At 34.2% G+C, this 10,178-nt stretch overlaps 2 protein-coding genes across 5 annotated transcripts; both read left to right on the top strand.

The window, feature by feature from the left end:
- The first annotated feature begins 516 nt into the window (after nucleotides 1–516).
- LOC102606043 (60S ribosomal protein L10a-1) lies at nucleotides 517–3,508 on the top strand. 2 transcript variants are annotated; one of them, XM_006362835.2, is made up of 6 exons: nucleotides 517–588; nucleotides 723–766; nucleotides 1,739–1,958; nucleotides 2,611–2,776; nucleotides 2,913–3,118; nucleotides 3,227–3,508. In XM_006362835.2, the coding sequence occupies exons 2-6, from the start codon at nucleotides 762–764 to the stop codon at nucleotides 3,278–3,280; spliced, it is 651 nt and encodes a 216-aa protein (XP_006362897.1). In that variant the 5' UTR covers nucleotides 517–588; nucleotides 723–761; the 3' UTR covers nucleotides 3,281–3,508. The 2 variants fall into 2 exon arrangements, with proteins under 2 accessions (XP_006362897.1, XP_006362898.1); XM_006362836.2 differs by having other exon boundaries at nucleotides 522–638.
- Nucleotides 3,509–5,511: 2,003 nt separating this feature from the next.
- Nucleotides 5,512–9,645, top strand: LOC102605264 (ferredoxin, root R-B1). Of its 3 annotated transcripts, none has more exons than XM_006362834.2 (2): nucleotides 5,512–5,676; nucleotides 9,029–9,645. In XM_006362834.2, the coding sequence occupies exon 2, from the start codon at nucleotides 9,036–9,038 to the stop codon at nucleotides 9,486–9,488; it is 453 nt and encodes a 150-aa protein (XP_006362896.1). In that variant the 5' UTR covers nucleotides 5,512–5,676; nucleotides 9,029–9,035; the 3' UTR covers nucleotides 9,489–9,645. The 3 variants fall into 3 exon arrangements, with proteins under 3 accessions (XP_006362896.1, XP_006362894.1, XP_006362895.1); XM_006362832.2 differs by lacking the exon at nucleotides 5,512–5,676 and adding an exon at nucleotides 5,847–5,922; XM_006362833.2 differs by lacking the exon at nucleotides 5,512–5,676 and adding an exon at nucleotides 6,134–6,204.
- Nucleotides 9,646–10,178: the final 533 nt, after the last annotated feature.

The raw sequence follows: 10,178 nt of genomic DNA, 5'->3' as shown, positions 1-10,178 counted from the left end.
CACTACATGCTTCTTTTATGTTTCTTTCTCGCTCCTTCTTAACATCCACATCACGAAATTATTTATCTTGCAATCAAGCATGAATCTCAAATTATATAAGTTTCATCATCAACTTCTTTTAGGAATACAAATTGAAGTTTAAACTAAGTTATTCAAATTTAAGTCAATTTTATAAACATCTGCATTATTCTAGTTAATCTTCATCCTAATCTACGAAATACAATAAATTAGTCACCACTAACATTGCATCTTTCTTATTCTCAAATAATCTGAAATTGAAATCACAACAATTAAACTTTCTGAATACACGTCTAGATTTGAATTACATAATTCGAACTTTAGAACACAATATCTTCAAAGTTTAAAAACAATTTTGGGTGGTTAATGTATTTGCAAAATCTGACCAAAACTTAAATTACATTTTCTAAAGTGGCTATTTGATGTAATTTGTCTAGAATTCAAATATTTCCAAAGCCCAATATATACATTGTAGCCCTATTTGTATATAAAGTCATATATCACTATACTAAGCCACCCTTCGTCACTCTTACGGCGCTCACAAACCCTAATTAGGGTTTTCTCATACAGGTACTTCTTCTCAGGGACTCCATTTCTAGGTTTCGATCTACAGATTAACGGTGCGAGTTTTTTTTTTTAAAAAAATTTTTTTTGGTAATTTTTAGCTGGAATGCTGATTTTTTTTTATGTTGTTTGATTGACAGAAGTGAAGTTTTGAAGGAGAAAGGAGAAGTATTTGAGCCATGAGGTATGTGGAAAGCTTTGATTTTTATTTTAGTTACATGTTCAAATTGTTACTTTATTTTTGATTTGTTAATTTGGTGATATGTGGATGTTTCTGTATTTTCTGCTTTGGTAGGAAATTGTTAAGCTAATTTGTATGAATAGTTGACGTTAATTTGGTCACTTTGATGAATTTTATAGGATTTGTTTGTTTTTGCACCCTGTGTAAATGTGTAGTTAAAAAACCCTTCTTTGAGTGTCAACAACAACTATGCTTAGTGTAATACCACAGGGGAGGTCTGGAGAAGGTATAGTTTATGCATGCCTTTGCTCAACTGTTGTGTGGTACTATCCAACTGTTATTTTGAATAGAGGAGGCTTATGGTTCAAATAGAGATAAATTTGGGTCTTTTTCTTCATAGGAGTACTATCCTGAGAAGTTTTCCTTTTATGTGAAAAGTGAAACCAATTGGATTTTGATGTTTCTTAGAAATTTGCTAACTAAAGAGTATTTTTGTTGCAAGTGGCAAGTTACAACTCTTTTTTGGGTGTCAACAATAACCATACCTATTGTAATCCACAATTGTGGTCTTGAGAGCTACACAGACCTTTTCCCGACCTTTGTGTGGTAGAGAGGTTGCTTCCAATATATCCTCTGCTTATGGGTCAAATAGAAGATAAATTAATGGGTCTTTTTCTTTGTAGGAGTACTATCCTGAGGAGTTTTTCCTTTTTATGTGAAAAGTGAAAGTAATGTGAATTTTTGGATTTTGGGTTTGCTTAGGAATTTGTTGATTCAAAGATACTTTTGTTGCTTCTACAGTTTTTTAATATTTGGCTGAGATTTTGAAATGTGCATCACTCTTTGTTTTGCTACTTTTAGTATGCAAACATGTTGGCCTCTTAGTACGTTCTAGTTACGAACATTAGCGTTGCTGTTTATTGTTCGTGTTGTTGAACATTTGCGTAAAATGATTTAATTTTAACTTTTCTACAGTAAGCTTCAGAGTGAGGCCCTTAGAGAAGCCATCTCTATAATTAAGAATGATTCGGCTGAGAAAAAGAGGAAGTTCTCCGAGACTATTGAGCTCCAGATTGGGCTTAAGAACTATGATCCCCAAAAGGACAAGCGTTTCAGTGGATCTGTGAGGTTGCCTCACATTCCACGCCCTAAGATGAAAATTTGCATGCTCGGAGATGCTCAACACGTGGGGGAGGTAATCATTCTGTCACTAGCTGTGCTGGATTTGTTTCTTTTTTTTTTCCTTTCTAAATCACATACAGTACCTGGGAAGTGCATATGCAACTGCTGAGTGGATTTCTTTTGCCACCTTTAGATATCATTGTTTTAGTGTACAAGATTAGGTTTTTAATTCACTAATAAAAGATGGGTTTTTGTGTCATGGTTATCTAATCATCACTCCTTTAATTGATAGAAAACTGTTTTTTAATTAAAAAATTCTATAATTTATTAATTGATAAAACTAAAAGAGAATGCATTGATAATAGTCAATTGAGTCTTCATGGACCACTGATTATGTGTTGCAATTGTCTGTTAACTGTGAGTTTGGCATTTTCGTTATGTAAGTGCGCGACAGCTCAATAATGTGTTAACTTGGCTTAAAGATGCCATGCCATCATAAGTCCCATTAGTTGCGATGGGTAAATCTTCTTAATACTTCTGCAAGTTATGCGCGATTGCCTATTAGTAGATTGTCTACTTTTTAGGTTTATGATGTTTATTCTATATTTTCTGGCTAATGGTAAATTTTGTGGGTATTAACTAAAAAAAATGTTTTAAAGCTACTGCTAGATGAATCTTTAGTTTTTCTAGGGTGATAATCAGAACTTGGCACATGTGTTTTGCAGGCAGAGAAGATCGGTTTGGAGTACATGGATGTTGAGAGCCTCAAGAAGCTTAACAAGAACAAGAAGTTGGTTAAGAAGCTTGCAAAGAAATACCATGCTTTCTTGGCTTCAGAATCTGTCATCAAGCAGATTCCTCGTCTCTTGGGTCCTGGTCTGAACAAGGCAGGCAAGTTTTATTGATTGATTTGGTATTTCTGTACACACTTGTACTAATAGCTTTCTGAAATTTTGTTCTTGCTTGAATTGGTTGGTTACTCTTGATGATCATCTTTTAACCGACTCTGTTTTGATTGTAAATGCAGGTAAGTTTCCAACCCTTGTCTCCCACCAAGAGTCACTCGAGTCTAAAGTTAATGAGACCAAGGCTACCATCAAGTTCCAGTTGAAGAAGGTGCTTTGCATGGGTGTTGCCGTCGGTAATTGTGATATGGAGGAGAAACAAATCTTCCAGAATGTGCAAATGAGCGTGAACTTCTTAGTGTCTCTTCTAAAGAAGAATTGGCAGAACGTAAGTCCATTTGGCAATCCTAGTTGCAGTTAACTTCATATTATAGCTCTAGATTGTAAACACAGTTTTTTCTTTTATTAATCTGTTTCAATTGTTTTATCACAACAGGTACGGTGCTTGTACTTGAAGAGCACCATGGGGAAGACTCAACGTGTCTTTTAGGAAGGACAAGTCTGTTATTGGAGCTTTTCGTGCATTCTTCTTGTAAGAGAGATAGATACACTAATGAAAATTTTGGATAGTAGTCATCCGTGATTATGTTTTGAATGTTACATCACTACAAGGATCGATCATATTGCTGAGACATTTTCTTCTTTTCAAGATCTCTGTTCTTTGTTCTCTTTGTTTATTGATGATGATTTCATTTGAATGATATGCAGTATTTCTATCCTTCTTATCCCCCATGCACTGCTGCATTCATAATGGTTTTCGAGTTGAATAGCCAATTAGCAGATCAAGGTCGTCTTATAAACAGTGACGATTATTGCATTGAAGGTTGGCTATATTGTTGAACAAGCAATTCTCCGTGCCTTTCAAATATCATTTTGACTATGGCCTCGAACAAATTGCTACATTTTGACTATTTACTCGTGACCTGTAAGTCGTATGAAAATAACTTTTTTGCTGTTTTAAGGTTCCTCTTTTGAATACTAAAAGGGGTTGCACTGGTGACATAGTAAGTTGCATGAAAATAATTTTATCGTTGCTCTATGTTTCCTCTATTGAATACTGGAAGGGGTTGTTTGGTACAATGGTTGGATATCCCATTAGTGTAGAAGTTATTCTGGAATTAGCTAATATTCCAAATCAATTATGGAATATAGTTTATTTCAAATTTTATCTTGGAATTATCATCCATGTACCAAATGTTGGGTAGAAATGCTCTTGTTTTTTAAGCCACCTAAAGTGCTTGAATTTGGCTCTAATGCTTAGGTAATAAAGAAAAATAATAATTGACCCTACAATAATCAAAGAGCATATGCCCCTTCTAATAATCAAGGAGAACTATTTTTTTAAAATTATTGTCTTAATGTGATCAGTGCCACTTGCTTAACCAGCCAACTTTTTTTGATTTGCTAAAAAACTTTAGTCCAACAATATTTTTAATTATGATATTTGTTCTTTCCATCTTAAGCTAGGACAAGTCTATATAACAATGATACATGTGATCTAGTGATCAATATAACTATCATTTTTAAATCTAGTGCAAGTATTATCGCTTTTTATTATTTAAAAATCAGTGTTTGATTATGAAAATTTCAAATTCAATTTGATAATAATTCATAACTTGTTTTTCTATTTATTTTTCACTTTTGAAGTACTACACCTAAAATGAAGGATAAAAATAGACATGCTGATATTAATCCTTTTAGGCAAAACCTTAGTTATAGCCTATAGGGTTGGACAAACATTGAAACTCTTAATAAAATATTGAAACTCTTGTATAATGCTTTTTAGTTATTAGAGCATTTATATTATTGTCTTGTCGCGTTAAATTAGTAATCATATAGTATTTATATTATAAGGAGTAGGGGTGCGCATCGGTCGGTTCGGTTTTAGGTGTTATTGGTTCGGTTTATCGGTTTTCGGTTTGTAAATACATCAAACCGACAACCAAACCAATAACATATTTCTTATCGGTTTTTGGTTAATCGATTTATGGTACTTAACGGTTCGGTTTTCGATTTAACCAAGATCAAACCGATAACCAAACCAATAACATATTTCTTATCGGTTTTTGGTTAATCGGTTTATGGTACTTAACGGTTCGGTTTTCGATTTAACCAAGAAGAAAATACTCATATATATTATATATACGATAAGAAAAATTTCAAATAAATCATATGATCTTTCCAGCATTTTGCATGAAAGTAATAATCATAAAAGTAACAATCATTTTTCTTGCAAGTTTAGACACTAGACACATTCAAAGGAAAAAGTGTGAAAGTAACAATCGTTTAACCATTAACAATAAGACTAGTAAATTTAGTATAGTCTTATTGGGTTATCGGTTTAACCATTAACAAAAATTATAAAACCAGAAACCGAACCAATAACCCAATAAAAAAATTTGCAAAACCGTTTAAAAACTGTTAGCCCAATAACCCAATATCAATAAACCAATAGTGTTTTTTTCGGTTCGATTTATTGGTTAAATCGGTTTTTGCACACCCCTAATAAGGAGGATCAAAACCAATAAATTAAAAACTAAAGCATTAGGCATTAAGGACCAAAATTAATAATAAATATTTTATTGATTTAACGTATTTAAAAATAAAAAATTGACAGCGGCTAGTTTTTGTTTGGTTTGGTGGGTGAAAAAGAGAAACCCATGGGCGGTGGTGGGTTTTAGGGTAATATAATTGTTCACGTCTCTCCTTGTCCAAACTTTCTCTCTTTGTATATATTTGCTGCCAACTTTGCCTAACACTGCCTCCTATACTCACTATATACTAGTTGGCTCTCAATAAATCCAAAAGGCCAAACTTTTTCTTGTGAACTCCGCTTATAATTTCAGATTCTTGATTCATTATCAGCCAACCCCACTTCTTATATTGGTAAGATTTCTCATTTTTCTGTTACCCTTTTGAGAGAATCTTGAGTTTGAGTTGTGAGATTCTGCTTTGTTTGGTTCATGGGCATGTTGTTTTTTGTGTTTTATGAATTGGGTTTTTCATGTTTTTGCTATTAGTTGTATAAATGTTTTATTTGGTGAAATTCTGTGTTAAAAGATTGAATCTTTAAGAAAAGCTGGGCTTTTCATGTTCTTGATTCATTATCAGCCAACCCCACTTCTTATATTGGTGAAGTTTAACATTTTTTTGTTACCTTTAAGAGATTTTTGGGTTTAGTTATGAGATTCTGTTTGTTTGGTTCATGTACATGTTGTTTTCTGAGTTTTGAGAATTGGGTTTTTCATGTTTTTGCTTTTAGTTGTTGTAATCTCTCTCTTTTTTTTTCACTTTTTTGGTCCATTATTTGGTGAAATTCTGTGTTAAAAGATTGAATCTTTAAGAAAAGCTGCTGTTTTTGCTGTTAGTTTCATGTTCTTGATTCATTATTAGCTAACCCCACTTCTTATATTGGTAAGATTTCTCATTTTCTGTTAGACTTTTAAGAAATTTTTGGGTTTTTAGTTGTGAGATTCTGCTTGTTTGGTTCATGGGCATGTCGTTTTTTGTGTTTTATGAATTGGGTTTTTGATGTTTTTGCTATTGGTTGTTGAGATCTCTTATTTGGTGAAATTCTGTTTTAAAAGATTTGAGTCTTTAAGAAAAGCTGGATTTTGAAACTTTGAATCTTGTTTTTTTTCTTGTGAGCTTCGAATTTCAAAGTTTCAAAGTCAAAAAGCATAACTTTTGTAGATGGAAAATGACCTTTGAGCTTACTTTTTGTTGGATACTTTGTTGGTTTGCATAGGTAATGAAAGAGATTGTTTTGTCCTTGTGGCAATTCTTGTATTCTCTTTTGTGGTTTGCATTGAGAATTTACTTGTTTGGTTCATGTTCATGTTGTTTTCTCATGTGTTTGGGATTTTTAAATTTTCTTGTTAAATGTTGAGATCTCTCTTTGTTTGTCCATCATTTTGTGAAATTATGTGTTAAAAAATGAATCTTTAAGAAAATCTGGATTTTTGGTACTTTAAACTTTTATGAATACTTTGAATTTTGCTGGGTTTTTTAGCTTGTGAGCTTGAATTCTGTTTGTTTCTTTGCAAAATAATTAGTAGTAGCTATAGTTTGTTTGTTCTGCTTTGTCATAGTATGAATGCAGAAACATTTTGGTGAAAAACTAACTTGTTACTTGAAAGTACTCTGGCTTTGTTTCATGGTTTGGATTATATGATTATAATCAATTCGAAAAAGCTTAGCTATATACTCGCATAATGCAGATTTTGTGCTTTTGCATGTATGTTCTTCGAGTATAGTCCTGAAATTGGATTGATATCAAGAAAAAATGGGACTTTGTGATAGTGTTTGCAATTTGCGATGACCTCTTAATGTAATTTGATTTAGTGAAGGTGGATGAAGGGTGTTTATCCGTTTAATTTGTTTGGATAATTCATAGAGGATGATTAAACAATAACTTGACATTAAACACATTCTTTAGTCCGAGACGATATTGATATTGTTACTGCAATTTAATTGTTCATATGTGTGTAATGTGCATTTTAGCCCTTTCATTCATTGCCATTATTCTTGACAATGTAAAAGGAACCAGGATAACAATTAGGATTGCAGAATCATACATTATACCATGCCTCTAGATTTTAGTTTCACAACATGGAGCTTCGAGTGAAGAACATAAAGCCGCTCGCTTGCTTCTTCTCATAATGCTCCAGATATTCAATGCCTTGTCTTCTAAGAAATGCACTTATCAGAATTTCATTTCTTTTTCATATACCACAGGGCATATATTAACAAAATGTCATTACTAATCAGTCTTGAAATAGTAAAAGGAAAACACCGTATAATACTATCATAGATTACTATGCCATTATATCTTTATAACATGGAGCTTCGAGTGAAGAACATGAAGCCACTCGCTTGCTTCTTCTCATAATGCTCCAGATATTCAAAGCCTTGTCTTTAAAGAAATGAACTGTCAGATTTTCATTTCTTTTTCATCTACCACACGGCATATATCATCCCAAATGTCAGATTAATTCTTGTTCATTTGTGTGTAATGTGCATTTTAACCCTTCCATTCATAGCCATACCCTCGACATTGTAAAAGGAACAAGGATGACACTTAGTTGGAGAATCATAGATTACTATGCCACTAGATTTTATCTTCGCAACATGGAGCTTCGAGTGAAGAACAGGAAGCCACTCGCTCGTTCTTCTCATAATGCTCCAGATATTCAAAGCCTTGTCTTTAAAGAAATGAACTGTCAGATTTTCATTTCTTTTTCATCTACCACACGGCATATATCATCCCAAATGTCAGATTAATTCTTGTTCATTTGTGTGTAATGTGCATTTTAACCCTTCCATTCATAGCCATACCCTCGACATTGTAAAAGGAACAAGGATGACACTTAGTTGGAGAATCATAGATTACTATGCCACTAGATTTTATCTTCGCAACATGGAGCTTCGAGTGAAGAACAGGAAGCCCTCGCTTGCTTCTTCTCATAATGCTCCAGATATTCAAAGCCTTGTCTTTAAAGAAATGAACTGTCAGATTTTCATTTCTTTTTCATCTACCACACGGCATATATCATCCCAAATGTCAGATTAATTCTTGTTCATTTGTGTGTAATGTGCATTTTAACCCTTCCATTCATAGCCATACCCTCGACATTGTAAAAGGAACAAGGATGACACTTAGTTGGAGAATCATAGATTACTATGCCACTAGATTTTATCTTCGCAACATGGAGCTTCGAGTGAAGAACAGGAAGCCACTCGCTCGTTCTTCTCATAATGCTCCAGATATTTGAAGCCTTGTCTTTTAAGAAATGGACTACCAGATTTTCATTTCTTTTTCATCTACAACATGGCATATATTTCAAAAAGTCATATTTGTTCCATTCCCGTGTTGGGTTTCTAGCATGTTCTTCTTTGCTGCTTCTCTGACATCAATAGTTTTTTTTTGTTGTTGGTAGAATTGGGTTAATACATAGCTCCAGGTACTCATATGTATATGCTTGTCATTAATGTTATAAAAGAATTTTGATAAATCTGAACACTTGAAATGGACTTGTTGACTTCTGTCGACAAACAAATGAACGCTTGAGGTTAATTTGATTCTTTTTACTTTTGCACTTGATATGTCAAGCAAGCTCTTAAGCTTCATACATGTACCATAATTGTATTGTTAGCATTGATCGATACTGGATATTCTTCTTGAACATGTCCCTCTTTATTACTTGTGTATTTCATGATCACTTTTAAATTTGATCAGGTAAAACATGTCGACCGTGAGGCTTCCTTCCACTTGCATGTTCAAAGCCGCACCTCTGAGCGAAAGAAAGAGTGCATTTGTTAAAATGCCATTCTCAGTGGGCTCTGTGAGGAACATCTCCAAATCCTTCGGCTTGAAAGCTGACTCTAACTTTAGAGTATCAGCGAACGTGTACAAGGTGAAATTGGTTTGTCCAGATGGTACTGAACATGAGTTTGAAGCACCTTCCGATACCTACATCCTCGATGCAGCTGAGAATGCTGGAATCGATCTCCCTTATTCTTGCAGGGCTGGTGCTTGCTCAACTTGTGCTGGCAAGATAGAGTCAGGCACTGTTGATCAATCTGACGGATCTTTTCTGGACGATAACCAAATGAAGGAGGGATATTTGCTCACTTGTGTTTCTTACCCAAACTCTGATTGTGTGATCCACACTCACAAGGAGTGTGATCTTTACTAGTTAAATCCAATTACAAGCCAAGGTAAAAACAGTTAGATATTGCTTTTTCCCCTCTAGTGTCATCATGAACTTCTTTTGTTTCATAAATTGCTTATGTAATGAAGTCTTTTTCTTATATATGAATGAATATGCCTAGTGGTTTTATATTTTGCCTAAATCCTTGATGTTTCATTTCCTTATGTGCTAATTTGCATTCAAGTTTGTGAGATTAAAGAAGTGAGGAGAGACTCCACTCCGTGATGAGAGGTAGCAGGTACTCGATGGAGTTGTTTATGTTCGTTCGTAAGGGTGTTCATGTTACAAATCTTGCTAGAACGGCTCGTTGTGATTTAGTTTTTGACGCAACAAGTCTGAGAAAATAATTCTCAATTGTTGGTACATACTTCTAGTTTCATGTTATTGAGCATGAGAGGGTGGCCCAGTGGTTTGGGCTTGGGACTTCCATGTTGGAGGTCTCAAGTTCGAAACCCCTTGCCAGCGAAAGCAAAGGGTTTGCCTTCTGGGTCGAGCTCGTCGTGCCGGGCTTGCCTAGTGCGGGTTACCTCTCCTATGTGGTTTGCGAGCTATTGCATAGGAGCGGAGGTTTTACCCTGTGCGCACCCAAAGGGTAGCGACTGCGGGTTTTCCTTGTCATAAAAAAATAAATAAATATATATATATATATACTAGTAACGAAAGCCCGGGCGCTGC

Source organism: Solanum tuberosum, unplaced genomic scaffold (assembly GCF_000226075.1).
Source record: "Solanum tuberosum cultivar DM 1-3 516 R44 unplaced genomic scaffold, SolTub_3.0 scf00392, whole genome shotgun sequence".
Taxonomy (NCBI): Eukaryota; Viridiplantae; Streptophyta; class Magnoliopsida; order Solanales; family Solanaceae; genus Solanum; species Solanum tuberosum.
This window is presented reverse-complemented; position numbering and strand designations above follow the sequence as displayed.